The sequence below is a fragment of the Culex quinquefasciatus genome, chromosome 1, assembly GCF_015732765.1.
Source record: "Culex quinquefasciatus strain JHB chromosome 1, VPISU_Cqui_1.0_pri_paternal, whole genome shotgun sequence".
In the NCBI taxonomy this organism is placed as follows: domain Eukaryota; kingdom Metazoa; phylum Arthropoda; class Insecta; order Diptera; family Culicidae; genus Culex; species Culex quinquefasciatus.
The window spans coordinates 106,484,483-106,512,157 of NC_051861.1; the positions used below are offsets into that span (position 1 = coordinate 106,484,483).

At 40.7% G+C, this 27,675-nt stretch overlaps 3 protein-coding genes across 4 annotated transcripts; all 3 read left to right on the forward strand.

The window, feature by feature from the left end:
* Positions 1-1,846: 1,846 nt before the first annotated feature.
* On the forward strand, positions 1,847-9,629 carry LOC6049207 (branched-chain-amino-acid aminotransferase, cytosolic). Its single transcript, XM_038250469.1, has 7 exons — positions 1,847-2,422; positions 5,238-5,456; positions 5,871-6,080; positions 6,601-6,831; positions 6,895-7,198; positions 7,263-7,417; positions 8,009-9,629. Exons 1-7 carry the CDS (start codon positions 2,405-2,407, stop codon positions 8,195-8,197), a joined length of 1,326 nt encoding a protein of 441 aa, XP_038106397.1. The 5' UTR covers positions 1,847-2,404; the 3' UTR covers positions 8,198-9,629.
* Positions 9,630-14,688: 5,059 nt separating this feature from the next.
* On the forward strand, positions 14,689-23,819 carry LOC6049209 (xaa-Pro aminopeptidase ApepP). 2 transcript variants are annotated; one of them, XM_038250476.1, is made up of 5 exons: positions 14,689-15,239; positions 21,743-21,878; positions 21,940-22,348; positions 22,396-22,512; positions 22,572-23,819. In XM_038250476.1, exons 1-5 carry the CDS (start codon positions 15,157-15,159, stop codon positions 23,792-23,794), a joined length of 1,968 nt encoding a protein of 655 aa, XP_038106404.1. In that variant the 5' UTR covers positions 14,689-15,156; the 3' UTR covers positions 23,795-23,819. The 2 variants fall into 2 exon arrangements, with proteins under 2 accessions (XP_038106404.1, XP_001866008.2); XM_001865973.2 differs by having other exon boundaries at positions 14,690-15,239; positions 22,417-22,512.
* A 2,253-nt stretch (positions 23,820-26,072) lies between these two features.
* Positions 26,073-27,113, forward strand: LOC119765023. The gene is made up of 2 exons (XM_038248058.1): positions 26,073-26,292; positions 26,362-27,113. The coding sequence occupies exon 2, from the start codon at positions 26,366-26,368 to the stop codon at positions 26,729-26,731; it is 366 nt and encodes a 121-aa protein (XP_038103986.1). The 5' UTR covers positions 26,073-26,292; positions 26,362-26,365; the 3' UTR covers positions 26,732-27,113.
* The last annotated feature ends 562 nt before the right edge of the window (positions 27,114-27,675 follow it).

The window sequence follows — 27,675 nt, forward strand, 5'->3', positions numbered from 1 at the left end:
CTTCGGCAAAGCTGTAGGTATTAAGCCGCTTTATCTCAGCAACCAGAGGTCCAATCTTCAATGTCTCTTAAACAATTGTTTAATGAATTTTCTGAATATTTAAAAAAAAAATTTTTTGAGATGGTCACTTATGGTTACTATTTAAAAAATCGAAAAACTGCAAATATTTCACTAAAATCAAATTTTTGGTGGCTAGAGTAGTCATCAATGAGACACGGGGAACAATGATAAAATGGCTCTCACAAGTTGTAGTTTCAACCAATCAGGCTCAGATTTGGGGGAAAGGTGTGTCTACTGGATACACATCTGCCATTATAATGGCTTTGGTTATGGACGCTCCCTTAAAAAGTTATGCATAAATGTTTGATTCTCGGATGTAAAAGTAAATTATGGACAAAAATTACTTTTCCGCTCGTAGGCTGCCATTAACACCAAAACTAATATTTCTTCAAATTTCTTTCCACGATCCATAGGGATTGAGTTGGGCTACAATGTCCTTTCATTGGGTTTGAACAAAATTTAGAATATACCCAGAATCCAGGGCTGTCTCATTGTTCCCCACTCATTTTAGCCCATGGGTAACAATGAGACACTTTGATTTTTCTTCATTACACTTTTCAAAATCTATGGAAATCTTTCAAAACATGAATTAAAAGTGATTTTTGGCATATTTATAGAGTTTTAACTTCATTTAACCAAAAATACAAAGTTATTTGGTATAAATATACGGATTTCACAAAATTTAAATACTTTTTAGTATAACTTTTGTTAATTAAAGTTTTTTTGTTTGCAAAATTGCTCTAAAATGTTCAAGGCAAGTTACCTGCAATGGAACAATACAAAAACATGATGTTTTACTAGAAAAATCTTGATTTTCGTAGTGTGTCTCATTGTTCCCCAGCTGTCTCATTGTTCCTGCCAAGTGCGTCTACAATGAGACAGTTGAATAACTCTGGCTGTAGATGTCGGATCGATCTCATATTTTGGTCAATGTTAGAACACATTAAAAGAAAGATAATGCAACAAAAAGCTCATTAAAACATGCTGATGAAAATATGAGAAAAATCTTTGAAAGTTGAAAACCAAAAGTATCTCATTGATGACTACCCTACCCTATATCTTGAAAACGAAGCCCTTTATCAAAAAAATCTGTAAAGTACTTTTCGATCTTCGATCTTTCGATCTTGCAAATTCAATTTTTCATTAAAAAATTAGGCCTAAATTTATTTTTGCATAAAACTCGGCGGCAGAATTTTTGACCATACTTCTCTATGGCTAAAAAGTTGCGGATTTTTGTCCCCTAAAACATATAAAGAAATCTAGAAAATAAAAAAAAATACGTATTTTAGGAAATTAAGTTTTTATAAAAAAAAGTTAAAAAATCTGCATTTTTGCTACATTTTTGTATGCTGAAAGGCAATCAACAACTTAAATTTGACTAAAATGGATTCGTAGAATGTTAAAAGTAATGAAATAAAAAAATACGACAAACAATTTTTTTGATGATTACATATTCGTAGTTTCATACAAACCTTCGGATAATCGAACTCCGGATAGTCGAAGCTTCGGATAATCAAGTCTGGGCTATTTGACTCAATCCTTAGTCCAAGTAGAAGTTGAATAAAAAAATTAGTAATTCAAATATTGAAGAAGACATTTTTGTTACAAATAATATTGTGTGAACGATTCAACAATCGTAGTACTAATCCCATATTGCTATCAATCCAGAAAAAAAACCTTTAATTCTGTTTGCCAGATTCTTCCACGCCACGACCAAGTCTTATCACATGCCGTCGTCATCAATCGCGTTCGCGCCTCTTCGGCGTTCGGCGTCAATATTCGCCGATAGTGACGACTTAAGTCGGGAGCTCAAAACTCACAACCACAATCACAGTTTTCTCTCTCTCGTGTTGCGCGCGTGGTTCTCCTGTCCTATGTACTGCGATCGGGCCCAAGTTCGGGACGTTTATAATTTGGAGTGCGATCGCCGCCAGGCATTCAGTGTTAATTTGGTTCTCGAAGAGTCAACATCATCCCCTGGGAAGCAACGGAGTGAGTTTGCGAGAAACGCCCGAAATAAAAGAGAAGAGAAAAAAAACAGAGTGAGTGATAATAGAAGACATAAAGTGAAGGTCTTTAAGTAAGCAAAGAGAGAAAGAAGAATAAGCAAAAAGGATCCTGTTTAAGGAAGAGGAAAACGAAAGTGAGGAACAAAAAAGTCGAAGATTGTTTAAAAGAGAAACAAGTGAAGTGATAAATTTTCATAGACAAGGAAACGACGAAAAAAAAAAAAAAACGATCACTGATCAAGTGGAATAACCAGATAATACCAGAAAAAGCTTGACTCTTTAGTCAAAAAGTTCGTTGGTAGGTCGCACCGGGTCGAAACGCAAAAGTTGCAAAAATGGTACTTCGAAGCAAGGTAAGCAAGGTTTAGTCCAGCTTTTAACTTGTAGGTATTGTTGTTGACTCTTTTTTTTGCGGACTATCTTCGACGGCGACGACGGGTTTTGGCATAAAATTAACTTTATATAAATAATGGTCACACTTTGGAGAAACTCACAAAAAACTGCTTACTTATTCAAGGAATACAATTTAATCGGAGCCGTTTAAGCGGTAGAGCGACCAAACTGACTTAGTAGAGAGTACATAAGCAACGACTAAATTGGGAGGCCTAAATTCGTCGTTTGACGAATTTACCATGTGGTTTTGGCTGCGCTGATGGAAGTAAAGTGCCAAAAGAGAAGAACCCCAAAAATGGGACTCGGACTTGAGCCGGTCGTACAGATGTGGAAGTGTGAACTTGAGGTAGATTAGAACACACTCGAAAACGAAGAGAACTGACAGCAGGTAGAAAGGAGGAAAAAGTCTGGACCAGTGAACTTCAGTTCTAGGGTTTTTAAAAGGTCCTAAACGCTATTATCTTTCATATGTTTTTGGACCTTTAAAAAAATCGGTAAAGTTGAGATCGGTAAACCATCTGTCAAAATGAACAGAATGTTTACGAAGTCGGTAAATTTTAATTTACCGATTGCTTCATATTTGAGAAATCGGTAATTTTTTCACAGATTTTGGTAAAACATTTTGAAGATTATAAAATTTAATTTACATTGGTGAATACTGAATACAAATTTTCAGAGATTATAGAATACAGATTTTTGTTAGCTTCTTTTTATTTTGGTGAAGTAATTTGTTTACACACTTAGATTTGTTTTACCGAATTTGGTTGTTGGAAAAATCGGTAAACCATCTGTCAAAATATTTTTTTATGCGGAAATCGGTAGATTTTAGATTACGGAGAAATCGGTAAAAAATATTTTGCTCAAATGTTTAATTTACAAAAAACTCCACTTTTGAAAACTCTCAGTTTCACCGGAAGTGTCCCAACCTGCCGAGTCATCCAACGACCTTGCACCATAAAAATTCTCGGCTTCTTTGCGCAAAGCTCTTACATAACAATCGTGTAAATATATAAACACGCGCGCGCGCCCGCTTAGGGTTTGCACCTTCACTGCGTGTTTATCCCCTTATTTTTATCCCCGTACTAACTAAAGTCGGGGTTGGGACAGGTTGAGTCTTGTTGTTGTTGTCTAGTTTGTATTTTATCTCGTGCAAGCACGATACCAAGTATCGTGACCATCACGTGCGAAAAATGCTTGATTTTTATGGACTTTACCTTATGTCTAGGGGAGAGTTACGTTTATTACTTTAAACTTATTCAAATTCAGTCAGATTTCATCACAAAATGTTTGAAATTGGTGAATTTACTCAAATTTTATTGCATTTAAAAGAAAATTAATCAAAATCTGACATTTGTCTCATTTACTCAATTTTGAGTAAGTTCGGTTTTGACGAAATCTGAGGAAACTTTTCGGAGGGAATGTAAACAAATGTTTTATCATGTTCGCTTTAGTAAATGTCAACTAAGTGTGAGCAGGATGAGATGCTTGTTTTCTTCCATGGTCCCGCCCTGTTGAAATTTGACTGCAAAAATGTCAGTAAATTGTGCGTGCAGATATCAAACTTCAATTTTTTTGTTTTCCGATTTGGAGTTCCATAAATATAAATCTGACAAATTGCACGCTCATACAAAACAACCACAACTTCACTGTTATTTAAATTGACTATAATCAACAAGGATGTTTTTGACGCATCTCTCAACTAGTTCAACAAGCGTTTTCGATGCAACAACAATAAAACTCACTACAGCTTCCCTACAGTTCCCATGGAAACCGAAAGTGTCACGCGCTCGAGATGTTTACCAAGGAAGCGTTCATTAGCATAATTGACAATTGCTGGACGGAATCTTTCGCGACCGCTCTGAAAAGCTCAAATGTCCGCGAAGGTCTTGCGCGACAAACAGAAAAATTAGCCACTGCCCTGCAACGCTGCACTTGTTGTTGCAACGTTGCATGTAAAAAGATAGCCGGTTGTTGTTGTCATGGACTTAAGTGGGTGGGCACCTTGTCGACAATTTGTCTCAATCAGAGCAGGCCTGCGCAACGCGCCGGGATCGAGTAGTTTCCATGCGACGAGCGGGTCAATGTCATCTTGATGTTGTACAAGTGTTGCACAGGGGGTTCAACCTTGAAAGCAGCTGTCAAAATGTCACATTCGCGCTCTGACGTCACAAGAACAAACTTCCCATGGCCTACTGATAACTTGTTCCAGATTTCGATGCCGCAGTTCAAAAAACTTCCTATCAGCGGTAGACGCTCTCTCGATTGACAGGCCCGGTAGGATTAAAATGGAACAATCTACTTTTTTCCCGAAACAGCGTTGCGATGCAACGTGTTCATGTTATCAATTTTGCCCATGGCAACAGATGATTTTTTGAGTTGGTTACGGCCGTCGCACACGCCTACTTTGATAAGCTTATCGCTTGTAGGTTGGAATTGACGAAAATTGGCGAATTGTTTTTGTTGAAATTTGATTTTTCACTGGCCATCGGCGTGCGATAAGGAAATGGGACTTCAATGTCCGCCTTTTTGGTTGATAAGACTAGCGTCATGCAATTTTGGAGGTTTGGCCGCTCGCGTGATGTCACGACGCGACTTTTTGCGCGTCCATTTTTGACGTGACTTGCAAAATGTGACAGATATGGATAGTTACTCAATTTGAGTTGTGTAACTCTTTTACAACGACTTAACTACAATTCTCTGACACCGTATGACTCCACCGACCCGTGACACCTGTCAGATTATGTTCACTAACCTCGAATCTCTTCTCTCGCACAGCACTTTGCCCGCCACATCTTCCAGCACCAGCACAAGCTGATCCAGCAGCTGCTGCAGAACCAGATCCGGCTGTGCAGCGGCGGCTCCCAGCAGGTCAAGCAGGCCCTCCGCCTGGACGAAGATGACATCAATAACATCAACATCCGCACGGTCGCCCCACCCGCGACACCCTTCCCGATGACGCTGGAGCACGCGGCCGACGTGGGCGAACAGTTTAAGGTGAGGATTCGCTGTCAAATTCGCCAAGATCGCGCGGTAGTGCCGATGCACGCTAAACTGGGTTCAGTCAAAGCACGTTGCACCTCGCGCCAAACAGTTCAGCAGGGCAAGTGACGCCGCTCCAGGTTCTTTGCGATGCAAATTTATGCCTGTCACTGGTTTAGTTCTACGAAAGTGCATTTACACGAAAGATAGACGAGTCGTCATAACTCGATCAACGACGCCAACGTGTTGACCCTGAACTTGGCTGGTGCAATGACTGCGGCTCGTTGCGTTTATCGTGTGACGTAACGGTTTCGCGAAGAGGTCACCTAACGGTTGATCTGACAGTTAGAGTTGAGGTTATGTTTCCGGTTTCTTGGCGACAAATCTAACTGCTGAACAAGAGCACTAACCGAGCCTCTTCCCTTCCAGTATTCCGACCTGTCCGTCCGGCTGGCGGCGCCGCACCAGCTGCACCCGAAGCCCGACGCGGACGATCTGTCGTTCGGCAAGTACTTCACCGACCACATGCTGCGGATCGCGTACCACCGGCGGCTCGGCGGCTGGCAGAAGCCGGAAATCACCCCCATGGAGAACCTGAACTTGCATCCGGCGGCCAAGGTGTTCCACTACGCGGTTGAGGTGAGTGCGAGATCAGGAAGTTTGTGAGCTGGTTTGGGCTAGATCGCGTCATTGGGATGAAAAGAAGCAGGTAGTAACCATTACCATTACAATTAGCGTGTGGTGATTAGCAACCGATCGTCGCGAAGATCGCGTGCCGCAACGGTTGTTGACGGGTCGTAATCCGCGGTAAACAACCTGCGAAAACATGTGCTTGGCATCCGATTATGCTCGCGTCTTATCGCCGTCAACAACGCGGCAAAGACGGCGGCTCTGTTTTGGGTTTGCTAATCTCGCTGGATCACCGGGGTCAACCCCTGGGTTGGCAATCACTGACGTTGCACCGCTGACAACAGCTGATTCGCTGCGCGAAAACAATCGCGCGCTGTTTTCTTCGTACCGTTGTTTTCCACTGCGCGGTTATCAGCGCCTACCGGCTGGGAACTAGTTCAGCCGAAGGTCCCGATCATCACAATGACACGATCGAGCCTCTCTCCTGGAATCACAGCGCACTAACGATGTTGTTTTTGTTGATTTGCAGCTGTTCGAGGGCATGAAGGCGTACCGTGGCGTCGATGGACGAATCCGGTTATTCAGACCGGAGATGAACATGGCCCGTATGAACGTTACCGCGCACCGCTCCGGATTGCCGACCTTTGACGGCGAAGCCCTGATCAAAGCCATGTGCCGACTGATCCTGATCGATTCCGAGTGGGTGCCGCACACCGAGTCGTCCAGCTTGTACATTCGACCCACGCTGATCGGAATTGAGGTTAGCTTTTCAAAAATCCACCCCTCGATGAACCTCAAGTAACCCAACCCTCTTCCCCAACAGCCAACCCTCGGAGTCGCCTCGTCGGATTCGGCCCTCCTCTACACGATCCTCTCCCCAGTTGGTGCCTACTTCAAGCCTGGTGCCGGCGGTCTCAAGCTGTACGCCGACCCGAAGTACACCCGGTCCTGGTACGGCGGTGTCGGCGACCGCAAGGTCGGCTCCAACTACGGACCAACGATCCACGTGCAGAAGGAAGCGCTCAAGCAGGGTTGCCACCAGGTGTTGTGGCTGTACGGCGACGACCACGAGCTGACCGAGGTCGGCGTCATGAACGTGTTCATGCTGTACATCAACGACAATGGAGGTAAGAGCCGTTTGCTACACGCGTCACGAAAACCCGAATGTTCTAACCGCAATCACTTCAATAGAAAAGGAAATGCTCACCCCACCCCTGGACGGGCTAATTCTGCCCGGAATCACCCGTGACTCGATCATCCGGTTGTGCCGCGAGTGGGGAGAGTTCACCATCAAGGAGCAGAAGTTCACCATGCCCTGGATCCGCCAGCTGGCCAAGAAAGGACGGGTGAGTTTCTTTTGACAGACGCAGTTTTTGTTTACAATCGGCGAGTTTCGGTGAAATCTTTTCCGACAGCAAAATTGTTACGGTTTGACGTTTGTTGGGGTGGTCAACACAGTTGCTTGCATGCGTCAACAAATTGGTTTTGAACAACTTTGTTAAAAACATTCACAATTTACAATTTGCTTACAACTTCGGTGGTTTTTCACAGCTGCCGATTTACTTACAACTTCGGTGCTTTTCACAGCTGCTTGTTTACTTACAACTTCGGTGCTTTTCACAGTTGAAACGTTTTTTGTTCCTTTGCTTCCACTTGCTTCTCATTGTTTACACCACCTGTCAAAGTAACACACACTCCCATCCAAGGTTACACAGATTTCGTCTAACCCAAACTTACTCAAAATTGAGTAGTGAGGCAAATGTCAAATTTTGGTAAATATTTGCACCGCGGTTTGAAGTTTGATGGCAAAGTTGTGTGACATTTGGCATTCAAACAAAATGAAACTCTCTGACGTGCCTCCCGAGCCGCAATGCCGAACGGTGGGGCTTGCAAAAACAACAAAATTACTAAACCATTATTTTTATTTTCCAAAATAGTTGCTGGAGATGTTTGGCGCGGGCACGGCCGCCGTCGTCAGCCCGATCGAGCGCATCGCGTACGAGGGCGAGGAGATCTACGTGCCGACGGACGCCCAGGACTCGCCGGTGTACCGGCGGTTGTACGACACGCTCACCGGCATCCAGTACGGCAAGATTGACCACCCGTGGGCCACGGTGATAGATTAAAAGGTGCGGAAAGAGTTTGTGTAGTATCGAATATCGCCTCGGAAAATCATCCGCCGGCTTCCCGGAAGTTTGTGGAGAGTCGTGGAGAGGGAAAAGACACCCTAACCGCAATGTTTTTGGGTTAGGGTCACTAGGCTAGGCGCGATTGTGTAAATAGTGCGGAGATTTCCTTGTTTATTTTTATTTTGAGTAAGATTCAACAGCTGTTTCTTGTTTTGAATAGATGTGCCAAATTTTGCATGCAAAGAGCCCACTTATGACCGGTTTTGGTCACAAGTGGCTGTCATATCTATTTGAATTTTAAGAAGATTGTGATTTTCATCTATTTTGTTTTCAACCAGAATCATTTTTTCTAAACTATACTTTGTAGATCTACTTACTCTTGCTGAAAGAGGAACGAAATCGAAATTGCATGAAGCATTTATTAGTTTTTAGGTAGGACCGCTTTAATCCTTTTAATTTCAACTTCCCTCTGAGTGATAGATGATGGATTACTGTTTAAAACGGGGTGAGCTTTCTCGCAGGACCACGCAGGGCAAGTCGTGTGATACAGTTAGTTTGAATTATTTTGTTGCTAGTGGAGTTAAGAATGGTTCCCCTTGCCGGACATGTGATAAGGTAAACAAAACTCAGGAAATTGGGAAACAATTTCAGTGGTCTTCCTCGCAGTCGAAACTGGGGCGCAACATTACCCTTCCCCCCACAAAATTGGCAAAGAAAATAATTGGAACAGCAAAACTCTGGGCCCGCTTCGCGCGGATGATGTTTGAAGTCTAACAGAACCAAATTAACACACAAAACAAAGAAAAAATCCGTAAAAAAACCATCAAAATTCAAACGAATCGGCTGCAAACAGAAAAATTTGCGAGGACGACGCAGCAAGCATGGTTTGAAATATTTCACTGAAATGTTTCCCGCAGCAAGCGAACCGAAGCTTGCCCGTTGAGATAAAAGCTCGCGCGAGTGTGAGTGTGGGTGCGCAAAAGTTGGTAGTATTTAAGGATTTTTGAATTTATTTTTATCTCTCTTTTTAACGAAAAAAAAAAAACAAAAACAAAAACATAAACAAAAAATAAACCCCTAGTGGCTTAAGAGAACACTGCGTTGTAAATTATATCAAACCGCTCCAACGGAAGTAGTTTGTCGTACAAAACGAAAAAAAGTGCATTTCCAGTTGTAAATAGTGTTAGGGTATTTGAATTTCAAGCGTAGCTCGTAGACAAAGGCAGTGAGCAGGGACTTACGGGTCGCAGCTGTGTCAAGAGTGTTTCTTTTTTTATAAAAAAAATATGTCGTAGAGTGTAATAAATACTAGTTGACAGTAGGAGCGCAAACGATTTGTTTTGCCATAGCTCGATAAGGTTCGCTTTTTGAATGTATTACCGTTGGAGGAAATGACAATAAAGAATGGTAGTACTGTGCTAATTTTGAACAACACTTATTATATTGATTTAAAGAAATATCACATTTCCTCAAATTATTTTTCCATCTTATGTCAATATCAATGTTTACGTTTGTGTATTGAACCTTATCAAACAATTTTCAGATTTCTTTTAAGAGTTATATTTTTTTTAATTTTGTTTCTTAATTTGTTGAAATTATGTGAGTACTTTATCATGGATCAAAAAGCAATTTTGCCCCAATCGCCCATTCAAACCTTCAATTAATTTTGGCAGCAGGAATGCTATAAAAACATTAGTGAAATTGTAGGTAAAAACTGTCGTTGAGAATTTTGGAAAGAAAAGTTACGGTTATAAAAAAGAGGGTTTTTTTATTAAATTAATCACAAATTCGTTTGGATCTGCTGCGATTTCCTTTGACTAATTGTATTTTCCCCAAATCGTTTAAATTGCAGTTAAGTCGTTTTATATCCTAATTTGTATATTTAACAGAAAAATGTTTGCAAACGTGATTTAATTTATGATGCTTATGAAAATTGAAGCAAAATAATTCGACAATATCGTCACCATCGTGTTAACTTGTCGTACGTGCATTTTGAGCCAAATTGAGTTAAGATCGCCATTTAGTGCAGCTCACAATGCCTTACCTTTTGACCTTCACAAATCCCCAAAATTCGATTTCAATCCTGAGATATTCAATGAAATCCGAAAAAACTCCGCGCATTTTAGTCACTTTACACATGAAAGTAGTTTCAATCTTGTCGTGCTACCTTATCACTCCCTGAAAATTGATGTAAGTGCGACAACTGGCCAAAGGGATTGCAGGTCAGAACGCGTTTGACGCACGTACAAGTTAGACTACCGTAAACATTTGTAACTATAACTCGGGACTCCAGCAACCAACTTTAACCAAACTGTAGGGACAATGCACAGAATGGTCAGCCTAACAAAACGTGTTTGTTATTGTTTACATTGCGTGCTTTCACTTTTGTTTATTCAAGGTTCAAGATTAAAATGCGTTTTTCTCGAAACGTCGAAATGGCGGGTGCGACAAGATAGCACGAAACGTTATATAGAATTCTTGGTATTTTTTTACAGTCCTAACTCGATTATCCGAAGGCCTTGGCAAATATTCACTTCAGATAATCGAATCACGAAATTTTTTTTTTGATTGTTGAGCTTATGAATGACACTTAAGTGATTTAGAATTTTTGAATGGCGGTGATGAAATATTTGAGTAAAATGGGATCGCAGAACTCCAGTTTTAATGTTAAAAGTAAGAAGATTAAAAATACGTTTTTTTGTGTTCGTGATTCGATTATCCGAAGTCCCATACAAACCTTCGGATATCAAAACTTCGGATAATCAAAACTGTATCAATTTGCCAATTCCGCCAATTTACAAAGAGTAAAATAATTTTGTAAAAATGCCAATAAGGCGTCATCCATAAAGTATGTCACGCTAAAATCGCCAAAATTTCCCCCCCCCTCCCTTTGTCACGCTGGCTCTGACTCGCCTCCGCCATCTTGATTTTTTAAATACAATTTTATTTTAAAAGTTGAGAAAGTTTATAATTTTTAAAGGTTGTGTTTAGTTTTTATTTTATTTTGTTGAATGTTGTAGTAATACAAATCACAATATTTTTTTTTGCAAATCTGATTGTTTAATCATATTAAATCTATTGTTAAAAGCTTTATTTCTTTAAACCTTATAGGGGAGTGTGGGGTGATTTGGACATCCTGAGGAAATGGCTCTGGCACGGGATGTGCAAATATATTAGATGAATGTGGATGGCACCAGAGGGTACTAGAGATCATATTCGATGAAAAATGTCATTCATTTCGATAAATTTTGATTGAAAATTCATTTTTATCGCAAAAATCAAAAGGTGTCCAAATTACCCTTCACATTTGTTGATGGGGGTAATATGGACACCAAAAATAAAATAAAAAATCAAATTATTCGCTCTACAGCATTGCCTTGGCGTTCTCGATTGTGAGATTCCTACTCGAAACTAGGTGTCCGAAGGCTTGTTTGTTGAGGCAATTTCAAACCTCTTTTTACACCCAAGCTTCCATCCACCCCGGGATTCGAACTGACGACCTTTGGATTGTTAGTCCATCTGCTTACCAGCGACTCCTCCGAGGCAGGACCCAGGGAGACGACTCCTACACCTGGATTGAGCTAACGACCTAACCTCTGGGTTAGATCGGGGCCAACATTTACTTCCCCATCCGACGGAAGGCGTGGTCAGACAAATCTCGTCTCGAAAAATGCCACCGGGACCGTTTGGGATCGAACCCAAGCCGACTGGGTGAGAGGCACTCACGCTTACCCCATACGCCACTTTTTCCAGCTATCATCTGAGAACCGATCTCATCAAATAGACCATGAAAACATGGGAAATTGTAGTTTTGACGATCTAAGTTTGCAAATTGAGTTAAAAAGGTGTAAGTTAAATAATGAAACATAAAAAATACTAAGAAATAATCTAGCGTGATGTCACGGTCACACGAAAAAGAACGCCGTTTCGTCGCTCGCATTTCAAAAAATTACATAAAACCATATGTAATAATTTACAGGTTCACTGTCTAAGGTGTGCTCGAATTGTAACAGTGTTTAACACTGTGGACATGCCCCAACACACAATAATCTCCCAAGAAGATGCAGTAAAAACGAATATTGTAAGAGCATAGAAACAACCTTCCAGGGGGTAAATTGAGCGAACAACGAACGAACCCGATAAGGGAAGCATAGCCCATATAGCCAATGGGGTGTAAAAAGTATCATTACATCCCCCGCGTGCGACACCCGACATTGAATTGTTTGGTTTTGCTTGCGTCTTATGGAACTGAATAACACAGGATTTGGGCGATGTGGGGCAAATAATTTGAAAAAAACAAGAGGTATTTTTACATAAAAACATTATGTAAAATTACATGTAAACATTACGTAAAATTACATGTAATTTACAATAACATCATTTAGCCAAAAAGCGTCAACTAATCCAACTTCCCATATGAGCAATAACGTTTGTGACTTTATTGACTTTTATCAGGGCTGCTGTTCATGTGGACTGACACGGGGCGGTGGGACGAGAGGTGTGTTCAGAAGGGTTAAATAAAGTGATAAAACATCTTCATCTTCGAAGTGGGGAAGATTTATTCGAAAGACGTCAGCCGGCGGCGGTGGCCGTAATCTTATCTCGTTGTGAATTTTACCAGCCGTATATAGACAATAACTGTCGGTGGGCCTTCGAAAGTGGCTTTGTTTGCTTGTTTGCTCTTTTGATTCCATTTCCATCATTTGAGAGGCTTGGAGATGTGAAATATGAATTGATGAGAAGGCGATAAAGGGTGACTTGATATGAGCAGAAAAGCAAAAAAGCAAAAAAGCAAAAAAGCAAAAAAGGAAAAAAGCAAAAAAGCAAAAAAGCAAAAAAGCAAAAAAGCAAAAAAGCAAAAAAGCAAAAAAGCAAAAAAGCAAAAAAGCAAAAAAGCAAAAAAGCAAAAAAGCAAAAAAGCAAAAAAGCAAAAAAGCAAAAAGCAAAAAGCAAAAAAAAAAGCAAAAGCAAAAAGCAAAAGCAAAAAAGCAAAAAGCAAAAGCAAAGCAAAAAGCAAAAAGCAAAAAAGCAAAAGCAAAAAGCAAAAAGCAAAAAGCAAAAAGCAAAAAAGCAAAAAAAAAGCAAAGCAAAAAGCAAAAAAGCAAAAGCAAAAGCAAAAAGCAAAAAGCAAAAAGCAAAAGCAAAAAGCAAAAAAGCAAAAAAGCAAAAAAGCAAAAAAGCAAAAAAGCAAAAAAGCAAAAAAGCAAAAAAAAAAAAACGAAAAAGCAAAAAAGCAAAAAAGCATAAAAGCAAAAATGATAAAAATGACAAAAATGACAAAAATGACAAAAATGACAAAAATGACAAAAATGACAAAAATGACAAAAATGACAAAAATGACAAAAATGACAAAAATGACAAAAATGACAAAAATGACAAAAATGACAAAAATGACAAAAATGACAAAAATGACAAAAATGACAAAAATGACAAAAATGACAAAAATGACAAAAATGACAAAAATGACAAAATTACAAAAATTACAAAAATTACAAAAATGACAAAAATGACAAAAATGACAAGAATGACAAAAAAGCAAAAAATGACAAAAAAGCAAAAAAGCAAAAAATGACAAAAAAGCAAAAAATGACAAAAATGACAAAAATGACAAAAATGACAAAAATGACAAAAATGACAAAAATGACAAAAATGACAAAAATGACAAAAATGACAAAAATGACAAAAATGACAAAAATGACAAAAATGACAAAAATGACAAAAATGACAAAAATGACAAAAATGACAAAAATGACAAAATGACAAAAATGACAAAATGACAAAAATGACAAAAATGACAAAAATGACAAAAATGACAAAAATGACAAAATGACAAAAATGACAAAAATGACAAAAATGACAAAAATGACAAAATGACAAAAATGACAAAATGACAAAAATGACAAAATGACAAAATGACAAGAATGACAAAAAGCAAAAATGACAAAAAAGCAAAAAGCAAAAATGACAAAAAGCAAAAATGACAAAAATGACAAAATGACAAAAATGACAAAAATGACAAAATGACAAAAATGACAAAAATGACAAAAATGACAAAAATGACAAAAATGACAAAAATGACAAAAATGACAAAAATGACAAAAATGACAAAAATGACAAAAATGACAAAAATGACAAAAATGACAAAAATGACAAAAATGACAAAAATGACAAAAAGGATAAAAAGGCAAAATTTCAAGCATTTCTCCTTCAGTTATTTTTTAAATTGTTTTTGGACGTGACCTTGAGCACGAAGAATCATAAAAAATACGATGCCGGAAGCCAATAAACCTTAATCTCATTCATTATTTCAATCGCCCTGTGCTTTCATTCATAATCCTCAACCACCTCCTAGAAACCCCTTCCAAGGAAGTAAATTCCTTTTCAACCATTTCCCTCGCACACAATCACAACACCTCTTAACAAAAAAAAAAAAAATAGAAACCCACAACACAACCCCACCGTTGTCGTCGTCTTCGTTGCTGTTTTGTCCGCCATCGATCTCAGAGAGGGTGGTGGCCGGCCAGCCAGCCCTATATCGTTGACCAGCGTTGACCATTCTCTAGCAGCTAGAGAGCTCGCCTTCAGTTCCACGCTGAAGCTTTGCCGTCGCGGTCACTTTGCGGTCTTCGTCCTCACGCTTTGTAGGTGACCTCCAACGGAAAGGTCCCCGAAACGGAAACAACCACCCAACTGGGTCACTGGAACACATCGACCTGCCCGAGCAATCCCTGAAGAACTTGAGGTTGATGGTGTGCCTTCGGAACGAAGTTGAGCCATTTTACGAGGATCTGTTGAAAATTGGTCAACTCGGTCAGCTGGAACCTCGGAGTGGTGGCATGGTCGCCGTAGTTGCCGTTGGCCAGCAGCAGGGTGAAGAACCACTTGGGCAGTCCATTTGACCGTCGTCGTCCTCCTGATCGTCGTCGAACCGGCATCAACCGCCAGCAGCTACTACCATGAAGAACACCAGGAAACGATACCTTATCGGGGTCTCGGCCCTGCTCATCATCGCCGTCGGCTGCGGAGTGGCCTTGGGAAGGTAAGGCAATTATGAGTTATGCTCTCGCACGCCACGAGGTAGAGCATAGAAATTGAAGACCTGGCCAAGCAAATGCACGGTACTTCTTTTTGGGTTGTGGACGTGAAACGAATCTTGAAATGTGCATGATTCAATTGGGCCCATATGTAAATTACCTTCAATTACTATGGCGTGGAGCAGCATACTGCAGTGAGTAGCAAGCAATAACAAACCGGTGAATTCGATTGTAGGTAGTAGTAGCTCTACTTGACTTGTGTACTGAGAAGTGGCACGCACACGGAAAAAGATGCAGTGCAGTTGTAAACAGTTTCATTAGGAAGTGCACTACAAAGTTGATGGTTTATTGGACCTAATGATTTGATGGTAGGTACCTGCCAGTTAAAACATGGAAATGTTTGTAAGCTTCTCAAAAGCGAATAAATAGCTTGATAGGAAGTGAGCAAGCAAGTTTTAATCAAAACATTTGCAAAAAAAATGTTCGAATTGTGAAAATTTGCAAATTGGACGAAGAGAATTTCCCTTATAGGGGCACCCCCTAAGGGAAAACTGTGATTTCTCATCCATTAAAGCATTACTGTGGAAGAATTTTGTTCTATGATCTAAACCAACTATTATTCTTCGTCATCTAGGTGAAAAAAGTCTTTTAAAACCTCAAAATTGTTCGAAAACATCAAATTTCTAAAAACATTTCTGATTCATTTCAAACAACCATGCGGGGCAATATGCACCGCAACATTGGGCAAAATGCACAGGGTAAAAGTAGTTTTCACTAGTCACCACTAGATGACACCGCTGTTTTTACAAAAGAGCTTCACAGCGGTGCATTTAGCCCCGACTACGCTTTTGTAGAAAATTTACTTAAAAATGCATTTTTTGATGTTGTTGGACTCAGCTGTCTATAGAATAATGAAGATTATGGCTAAAACTATCTACCTCAAAACATACAATATCAATAAATGCTTTTTATTTTGTCCAAAAATCATAATGAAAGTTCAATGAAAATTAGATGAAAACACAACATTTTAATGTTTTGCAAATAACTTAAGCTGATTTTATACTACGAAGCTCAAATTTTTCCAGTATGGTTTAGCAATAATAAGCTTTCTATGAATTTTTCCCGAACAATTCTTCCAAATACCGAGAAAAGCAGGGGGTGCATTTTGCCGCAAGGGTGCATATTACCCCCTCTCCCCCTACAAAAATTTAAATGACAAGCCATGGTTGAGACACGAAAGCGTGACTCTCTACAATTTTTATTTTGCATCGGAAAATCAATCCATGGATTTCATCAACCAATTTTTTCGATGCATTTTTAATGTGTTAGCATAAAAAATCAAATGCATATTTCTGAACATCAATTTTGGAGATTTTTTTTTAAATTTGAACAGAAAAAATTAAAATCTTTCCGCAAAAAGGTGACACACAAAAATTTACCCTAAACATGGTGAAATTTTATATAACTTTACCTAAAATTCCTAGCATTGGGTACTATAATTTAGCTTAAATTGCTAATTTAATCTTATCATCGATAAAGCTTATTTCATTTAAGAGCACGTTGACACGTGACACGTAGAGCAACCAATTTTGAAAAATAAACATTGCGGCCTTTCTTGATACAGTCGACGCTCTGGTTGTCAATATCCAAGGGACCGTCGAGGAAGAGAATCATCAGTTTACAGAACAATGCAAAATGAAGACTCGATTGAAAATATTTTTTTTCTTGATACCCAGCTATGGGAGAGAATCATGGCAACGTCCATCAAACAAAAACAAACTAATGTCACATAGGTGGAACTTAATTTCAAAAAGAGAGAATCGTACGGTCCTGCCTCTGGCGGTGGAGAGCTGCAACAAATAGACAAGATTTTCTGCCAGATGGGATCGAGGGGTTTCAAAACTGTGTAAAACATTAATATTTCAAAATCTATACCTCTCGTATATTGCTGCCCGGTGAAACTCTGGTTTAAACCTGTCAAAACACAATCAAAGTAATCCATGGATGAAACTGGGACAGTCAATCAAAACGATTTACAAAATAAATAAAAAATGGTTGGAAATGGAATAATCCGTAAGATTCTTTAGATATAATGCCGTTTAAATCATTTAAGTTTATTAAACCTACTTATAAGTTTTCCATATTGGTTTCACGCAAGTATAAATCCAACAAAATTTGTGGAGTTGCTGCTAATGTTTTTGGTGATTGGTCATTGGACATGTACTACAGACAGTCGTGTTTCTTCAAGCAGCTTGACGGGGTCAACAACTTTTCCTATGTGCTTAAAGGAAGCTTCTACAGTAAGATTTCAGTAATATTACTTGCTGAAATGTTTTAGTTGAAAATACCTCTCAGCTGCGATTAAATAATACAATTTTTCGCATCCGTAAGCAGAGCTTGATTGTTTACGTTTGGTTTCTGTCTATCTGGTATAGTGAAATTTCTTTGGTCAAAGGATGCCATGACAATGTCATGGACAAAATCCTTATTATACCACTAGACAAATCTTTCCGGGCATACTTTTTGAGAGAGAATTTGTACGGAGTTCCACGTATGTGCTAATGTCAAACACCCTTCAAAGCTTCGTTTCGCCAAGAAAAATGTCTATGCAAGCCATGAGAAAGTGAAATTATTGACAACCGGAAGAGATTTTTAAAGCAAAATGAATCCAAGGGACCGTCGAGGAAGAGATCTTTCATGCTAGGGAAAATATCGAGGAATGAAGATAATTGAAGTATGCAGATTGAAGGGACTGAGGAATTCATCGATAGATGGAGAATTATTGATATCGAGAAGATCGACAGCCAGAGAGTCGACTGTATAGGTGAATTCCTCGTATTTTTGTCAGGTTAAGCAATCTCTCATAACTATATCCAGTTTGCTTATTTTCTCTTTTACAAAAAACTTATTTTGTAAAACTGTCAACACTTACATTTCAAAAGAGCAAAGATTCAATATTACGCTCATTTAAAATGTTAGTCTTGATTTCACATTTTTAAAATGTATTTTTCGAAAAGATCATAAAATTTTCCAAATGTTTAATTTCTCAACATTGAAAATTGGGGCCAATTGGCATTGATATTAGCATTTGAAAATGTGGGAATGTTTGTATGAGACTTTAAAAAATAATTTTTATTGTTTCTTTTTCATTTATTCGCTGTATTTCAGCTACCAACAGTCCAATTTTTAATGATTCTTGTGCAATTTTATAAATTTTCTGAACATTTGAAAAAAAAAAATCAGGAATGGGCAATCATGGACACTTTTTTTTAAAAGCGAAACACGGGAATTTTTCGTAAAGTAAATTTTTCCTATGACCCATAAAGAGTATCGGAGCCGCGTTTACAAGCAGATTTAGTGGCTATTTCTTAACTTGATGTTAACATGTTAAGGTAAATGTTACCATAGGTTGCCTTCCCTAAGGTGTCGTGATAAGGTCCAGCTTGTGATGATACACCACCTTCCCTTTGCTAAGCATTCGAATCTAGAAAAAAAAAGATTATAATCAGTTGTGTTGGTTCGAGCCTGGATTTGAACCCATCAATACCTACAACTTTGTCGAAGACACCAAATCAATCAGAAAATTCCTTCTAAAGTTACAAATTTTCGAATATTACGTAGCGTTCTTGGATGTACACTGTACAGTTGCCGAATATGTATGGAGACTTGTACGGGTGAACCAATGCACAGTGGTCCAGCTGTTAAAATTAAATGGATTGAAATGGAATTTTCCGAAAAATGGTGGAGTTTTGGACCATTCGTGGCAACTTTTGGTTTGGCTCAAAATTAGGCGCCTTCTACGACCAAATTTAGAGAAAGCATCTGGGCAACTTTCGAAGATCAGTTTTTTGAACGTAGTAATTCAGGGTTAAGTTTTAGTGAAAAGGGATGTTCGAGGCACTTTTAGAGGACTAAAACCGAACATTTTTAATTATTGACAAGTCAATTTGGACTTGAAGGTAAAAAGTTACAGCTATTTTAAGGTAAAAATAATGCAGATTTAAAACTCAAATATCTCGAAAAGGCGCAGGCCAAATTTTAATCGCCAGGTTGCATTTGAAAGAGCACTATAAACGATAAAAATTCCCAGGGATATTATTCTTTAAACTCGAGATATCTTCGTTTGAAATTGCCAAATTTTCAAGGGAAAGATGAATGGGACCACCGTAACGAAATTCAACAAACTATCCAACTATATGTTTTTCCATGTAATTTTGCCCGCTGAATCTGCTCTCAAAATTGACTCGATGTGCGCAAAAATCGATTTTTGGTCACATTTTGTGTTTCAAAATGGCTTATTTGGTCAATGGGAAGGCCCCCACAAAGTTTGAGCCAAATAAAAAAAAAAAAAACCATAAAATTAGAAAAGGTCAAAATCAATTGATTTCGTAGATAATTGATCATAGGGCTTTACTACTGTACATTAATTGTTATTGTCTATATTTGTGGGTTACATTGGGTCAAATAGAACTGAAACGGTGTCTCTCAAACAACATGTTCAAACTCATCAAACAACAAGTACAATTCTGGAGTTTTTTCATAAGGTCCAATAAACCAAATGTTCAGTTTTTGCTTTTGGGTGGTTTTTAAGGGGTTGCATACATGTAAAAAATCACAAACTTTCATATTAATCTAATCTAATCTAATCTAACACAAACGCAGGCAGTCCGATGAAAGCAGTGTTGAGATATCGTGGCACCCGTTTTTTTAAATCTGCAAACTTCAAATAGCTGTATCTCGACGTAGACACAACCAAATGTGTTCAAATTCATTTCATTGGTAGATGAAAATGTATATTTCAATGCCCTGAAAACAGATTTGAAAAAAGTTTAAGCGTGTGCTCAAACCAATCTCTGAAATGTATGCCGATTTACATGTATGTAACCCCTTAATACCCCTGACTTAAGGTGGTTTTGAAAACACTTAAAAAGCAAAAAATGGAAATTTGGTTTATAGCAAAAAACCCCCGAATTGTAAAAGGAAATCAGTTTAAAATTATTTTTTAGACGCATTTTGCGTGAAACAACTCAAATGCACAAAATCCTCCCACGTGTTCCGATTCGCTTCAGATGACGGCAGCTCAATTTTAAATAGCTATTAAATTGCTATTTTTCTTTATTTTATGGGCTCAGAAATTGTTTTTTCAAGCAAACTTTGTTGAACACGAAGACATTAAATTTAATTTATTAGATTCTGAGTTATTGCAAAAACCTTGATGACGGTACCTCAACTTCAAATCGGCGTTGTCGTGATATCTTGTCGCACGTGCATTTTGGGACAAACTTTCAGCAGCTCACAATGCTTCACCTCTTTGACCTTCACAGGTCCTCGAAATTCAATTTCAATCATGAGATATTCAATGAAAACCGAAAAAACTGCATTGTAATCTTGACACATCTTGAAAATTGCTGTAAGTGCGACAATTGGCCAAAAGGATTTCAGGTCAGAACGCGGTTGACACACGTACATACCCGATTATCGTAAACATTTGTTACTATAACCCGGGACTCCTCCTAAAAAAAAGTGTATGTTATTGTTTACTTTGCGTGGGCTATTTTTGGTTTGTTCAAGTTCAAACATTAGAACGCATTTTTCTTGGAACGTCAAAAAGCGACGAGCGACAAGATAGCACGACAGCGTCGATTTTTGAATTTTGAGGGAAAAATGCTATTAGATTTTTTTCGTACTGTGTTTTTAATTTTTTTTATTAGTATGGAACATTTTACCATTTTTGTGGCATTTTTTCTTGGAAAAATTGTCCAAATATGTTGTTTAAACTAGTTTCATTCAGGAAATCTATCATCGAGATCTGCTTTCTTTTCTCATTTTTAATAACTTTAATCGTATTTTTTACGAAAAGCTATTCTGTTTTGAACAGTCAGGATATGGGACTATTTGGGCTACATTTAAACAATTAACCATTCTGTTTTTTTGCTGAGGTTTATTTTAAAATGGATTACGAAACATAAAATAAAATGGCTTCAACTTCACAATAAACCATCGGCGAACCGTAACACCCACTTGTCATGACCATTAATGCACCACTTGACAAATGACCCCAGTCCCTCTCTCACCCCGCGTCATTCGGCGTAAATGATTTTGCATCAATCATTTATTTTCGGCACAGAGCTTAAAACAACAATCGCGAGACCGAGTTGAGAGTAATAAATGGTGTACACACGGCCCATTAAGCCCGTATCAACAAGCATCCAATATTCATTATAATGAGCAGCGGTTGATGGATTCCTGGAGGGTGCTTAAATTCGGTTTTTAATCTGGGACGGTTTTTCTGCTTGACTTTTTTTTAATAGCGGATATAAATTTTAACTACCAGAATCGCGCGCGGGCTTGATGGGCTATCAATTCTGGAGAGTCCAAGGGAAATGAGGGTTGTATTGTTTGGAGGTTCTTATCAGCGATACAAATGCCACTTAGTCGTCAATTTTTGACGAAATATCGATTGTCTAAATTTAAATTTACTGAAATTCGTCTTTCCTGATTCTTTCAGAGCACTGAACGGCGATGACGACTCCATGTTTGATGACACTCCAAAGTCTATGGAGGAGATTCTCACCGAGATTCGAAGTCTTATGCAGGACTACTCCGTAACGGCGTACATCGTACCCTCGGTTGATGCTCATAACGTAATACCAGTCTAAATGAAGCAAAACAACATCTAAATAACGCAACTCCCTAAATTTTTAGTCCGAATACCTCTCCCTGCACGATCGCCGCCTCCAGTACGTGACCAACTTTACCGGATCGGCCGGAACGGCCATCATAACCCTGGAGGGCGCAGCCCTGTGGACCGATTCCCGGTACCACCTGCAGGCGGAAGCCCAGCTCGACTCCGCGCACTGGACGCTGATGAAGGAGGGCGTTCCGGGAGTTCCGTCGCGGGATCAGTGGTTGCTCGAGCACCTTCCAGCGGGCTCGCAGGTCGGAACGGATCCATTTTTGATCTCCTCCACGGAATTTGACCGCCTGGCGAGGGCACTAGCGACCGGCGGAAACCGGTTGATCACGCTGGAGCGGAACTTGGTGGATATCGTTTGGAACAACCGACCGGCGCAAACCGCGGGACCGCTGATTCCGCTGGAGATTAAGTATTCGGGTAAGAGACTCGATGACTACTGAAAACTATTTTTATCCAGACAACAGAATGTTATCTATTTTTTTCAGGCAAACGATCGTCCGAGAAGATCGCCGACCTGAGAGTAGAACTCGCTTCCAACAAAGCTGCGGCCATCGTTGTCAACGGTCTCGATGAAATAGCCTGTATGTAAGCAACCAAGAACCCGACTCACGCGCGATTACTCAAACAAACTTTCTTCCAGGGCTTCTGAACCTCCGCGGGTCGGACATCCGCTACAATCCCGTCTTCTTTGCGTACGTAATCGTCTCCCCGAGCCAGATAATGCTGTTCACGAATCCGGACCGGATCAACGAAACCATTCGGGACCACTTCAAATCGGAGGGCATCACGGTGAACGTTAGAGATTACGGCGAGATCCTGGCCGGGATAGAAGACTACGTGGAGGACGGTGGCAAGCTGATCATCGCGTCCTCCTGCAGTCAAGCCATCTACGCGCACATTCCGGCGGATCAGCGGGTTCAGCTGTACAGCATCATCGCCAGCAAAAAAGCGGTCAAGAACTCCGTAGAGGCGGAAGGAATGCGCAAAGCGCACGTACGGGACGGAGCCGCTGTCGTGCGGTACCTCCACTGGCTGGAGGAGACCGTTGATTCCGCCAACGTCACGGAACTGTCCGGAGCGGCCAAGCTGCGCGAGTTCCGCAGCGTTCAGGAAAACTTTGTAGATCTTAGCTTCACTGCCATCAGCGCGTTCGGCTCCAACGGAGCCATCGTCCACTACAGCCCAACCGAAGAGACGGACGCGCTGATCACTCGGGACAACATCTACCTCATCGATTCCGGTGGTCAGTACTGGGACGGCACGACGGACATCACCCGATCCATCCACATGGGAACACCAACCGCGTTCCAGAAGGAAACGTTCACGCGGGTCCTCAAAGGATTCCTCAGCCTCGTCACGGCGATCTTCCCAAACAAAACGTCCGGAACGTTCTTCGACGCGATGGCACGACGCGCCCTCTGGGACGTTGGCCTGGACTACGGTCACGGAACCGGCCACGGCATCGGATCGTTCCTGGGTGTCCACGAATATCCGCCGTCGATCGTGAGCTCCACAACGCCGAGCAACCAAGGTCTGCAGGAAAACATGTTCACCTCGAACGAGCCCGGATATTACGAGGCGAGCCAGTTCGGCATCCGGATCGAGGACATCGTACAGGTCGTCAAGGCGAACGCACCTCACGACTTTGGCGGACGGGGAGCGCTGACGTTCCACACCAATACGGTGGTGCCGCTGCAAACGAAGCTGATGGATGTGGCGTTGATGAGCGAACGCGAGGTGGAAATCGTGAACAAGTACCACGAACGGGTGCTGCGCGAAGTGGGACCGTTGCTGCTGGAACAGGAAGCCAACGATGCGTACGTGTGGCTGGGGAAGCAAACGCAACCGATAGGGAAATCGTAGGGAAGTAAAAGATTGTTGACGGAAACTGCATTTTGATATGTTTGATGACGTTGATTACGAATCCGACTTGTCGTGATTTGCTGATCTTGACTTCGACAGGGACTCCAGCTCTTTGAAAGACCTAATTCCACCGACCAGACGCATCACCATCGCTGCAGAGCTGTCACTTTTTACACGGCGCTCACGCACACTATCAAAACAAACGTTTGGTAGTGTTTGTGAACTCCGTGTAAAAAGAGTGTCAAAAGTGACCCCGTTCGTTTGACAACAGTTGGTGTCAAACCATTGGTGTTTTAGTGTTTATTCGAATCGTATACGAATTCCGTTTCAAACGCAACAGACGTTTCTGTGTTCGAATCTGTTGTTGCGTCTGCCACGGAATTCGTATACGATGCGAATTGAATTTGAGGGCCTCGTGGCGCGGTGGTTAGAGGCTTCGGCTGCCGCTCACTTAGTAGCTATGGGGCGCGGGTTCGATTCCCGCCTTATCCTCCTGGCCTTCTATCGGATGGGAAAGTATAACGTCGGTCCATTTGCGTAAAAGACCCTCAGCGGATCTCTCCCGGAAAAGATCCGGCAGCAATTTTGTATGGTTTGACGTTTGCTACGGGTGTCGAGAAAAGGTAAACAAATCACTTCGTGCATAGCCAATACCCAGTTAACTCAATCGGAATTCTTAAACGGAATTTAATTCGAATCGAATCGTTCACGAATTCCGTTTCAAAATTCCGATTGAGTTGACTGGGAAACAGCTGCCACTTCCAAAAAATTCCAGGTTTTTTACCCTTTTGTTGACTTAATGTCAGGCTAAGTTGTACTAATGGTCGATTTGTTATTGTGGATTTAGCTCGTAGCTGGATTTTCTGGCATCTTCTCACGGTCATTGGAAACGGTCGTGGATAGACCTAGGGGTTCCCAGTTGGAGTGAAAAAATTCAATTTATAGAAAAATTATGGATTAAAATTTTGCTTTTTTATCACTTCTCCGACATCCGGAATAATTGTTTGAACATGCTCGCAATTTTTTTACTCGGTCGGAAAAATATTATTTTTCTTAAAAAACTTTCATTTTTAATCACATGATCACCCCTAATTCTGGCTCGATGCCGCCATCATGCGACCGCGTGCTCCGTTTGTTTGTCAACAAAGCTGCAGCTGAACGGTGAGACGAAGTGAGGGGGGAAGAGATTTTGACATTTTTATGCCCGCATCTGGCCCGCCGCCTATTTCATCGGTCACTGAGTCGCCGGTCGTTTCCAGTGACCGAGTCCAGCTAACATCTTACAATAACTTGTCACCATAATTGAACTGTTCAAAATATTTATGCGGGAGTAGGTTTAAATCACTAACCCATACAAAGCTGTGTGGAAAACAACGAACGTATTTGTATTAAAAAGCATTCAATCGTCAAGTTAGTTGTCAAACTGTTGTTGACGTTTTAACACCATGGTTGGACAATTGGGTACTAATGCCCTATGTAAATTTTTATGTACAACGGTAAAAAACACGATTAAAAACCATTTCTGATCACTTTTTTTTCATTTCAAAAAAAAAAAAAAATGACAAGACAACATTTTTTCGATGGATCAACTATGGTCCCCTTGGAACGAGCTGTCAAGTAGGAGTTTTTTCTGTCCAGAAAGACCGCGAGGTTATTTTTTCAAAATTGATTTTAAAATCCATTTTAAACTCTTTGTGGTCGTACAAAGGGTCATTGTACTCAGAAAAATAAGCTTTATCGCTGTAAACAATAATATCAGCAAGCTGAGCTTCATTTTAGGACCCAATTTCTGAACACGTGATTTCAATCTTTTGACAGCTGTCAGGCGTTCCAATTAGCGAATGCAGATCCATTCGAATTATCGGATCCGCTGTGAGTATGGCAATTTTCTTGATTGCTCTATCGGGGTTGTTCCAGGGCATAAAAGGGCTCCCTAAAGTTGGGGCCCACCACCGTAAAAACTTTAGAATATATCGGGTTCAATATTTAAGATATTTTGTTATAGGCTAATACTCTACCACCCACACGAAATCGGGAAAAGTGGCCCCGACCCCTCTTCGATTTGCGTGAAACTTTGTCCTAAGAGGTAACTTTTGGCCCTGATCACGAATCCGAGGTCCGTACATTAAATTTCCCATAAAATGACTCGTTCCAAAATTTCTTACAATCGAGTAACGGAAAATGGCAGAGTTTTTAAAACTTTTTGTGTGAGTTGGCCAATTTGTGTGAGTTACCCTATATTCTACGTCGTTTGGGGACGAGGGGCGCGACATTGGCCTTAATGAATTAATTTTAGCAGTTAATATATTAAGGAATTAAATACCTCACGTCATTTGACATCTGACAGCGCCACACCTGCATTCTAAACATTGGTTTTGTTTGTTTCTCTTTCGCGCGCTCAACTGTCAAGTTTGTTTGGATTCCGTGAAGCGTTGGAAAAAAAGTGGTGATGGATAAAGTGAAATTTACGGAGAATGCAGAAAAGATGTGATCCGCTGGTAGAGTAGATGCTGCCGGAGGAAGAGATTATTTTGCATTCATCATTTGCATCATTATTTTGCTTCCAGAACGATGGCTTTGCTGAGGGGAACGGAGAATTATTCTTTAAGCATGCACCCAACCTGTTCCGCGCTCGGATCGCACACAATCTACGCCAAAATCCTGTGTCCCCGCTGGACGGTGCCCATCAGCCGGCTGCTGACCGAGATGACCGGCCTAGAGCGAGTGCCAGCCGCACTGCTGGCCTCCCGGTATCTGGTCACACAGCAAACGAATAACGGTTCCGCTAAAAAGGACCTGGACGGTCCCATTGAACCGGTTGTGATAAAGCCGGCGGTGAAACGACCGGAAATGAACGACGTTTGCCAGTGGATGATGACGGCGGGCCGGATGGGCGGGCGGTGCCCTTTCAGAAGAACCTGGACAGGCAGCAGCTGATGCAGACGTGTTGCTTAATGGGAATGGGTGGACGCAGCAGCAGCGAAGCAAGAAGCAGAACAATTTGGACGAGGAACGGCTCCAGATGGACGAAGCGGAGATTTTTTCTTTAAGCATGAACCCCACACGGCAGAGTTGTTGCGGATGATTACGGTGGAACCTATGCTGAGGATTCTGAACCGGGCATGGTGATGTACCTGACAAAATGGCGATGAGCAGCTGGAGAACAAAACGGTGCTGCTTCCCGAAGGATTGAAAGGGCAAACCGAAGTTTCTTCTTTCTTAGGACTAGACAAAATCAAAATAAAGCGGAATAATATTCTTTAGTGTTGTGTGGATATTACGTTGCGTGGTGAAAATGCATTTTTATTAGCACAAATAAAAATATGATTTGGTTGTTGTTTTTTTTGTGTTCGCTTTTTATTACCCAAATAATTTTACCGAAAACTCTGCTCTCGCAGGCATCTTCCGTCCTAACCACTTCTCTGGAACCAAGTCTGGAACAGTTACGTAATTTTACATCGTTACATAATTCGCCACAATTGGCTCTTGGTCCTGGCCCATCCTCATATTCCGGGTCTTCCGGTTACAAAACGTACGTCCGCTGGATCGTCTTCGATGGCTTCTTCGTTGATGTTCAGGTGCAGGCGCTCTTCCAAGACGAAATCCATGAAATCGGTGCTGTAAATGTTGGGAAGGCAGGGTTGGAGGCCAGTTTGCACTCGAAAACAGACACGGCGATTTGTCGAAGCCCCGTGAATTCATTTGCGATCATCCAGTGGGGACGAGTCAGCTAATTTTCCAGAGTTAATCATGTCGATGGAAATGATGTAGGACGTTGTCTGCCTGGATCCGGTTGACCACGTTCAGGAGGCAGGTTAGGATCTGGAACGCCACAGTTCCAAGTGAACTGGCATTATTGTACTTTCCGATGCAGTAAAAGC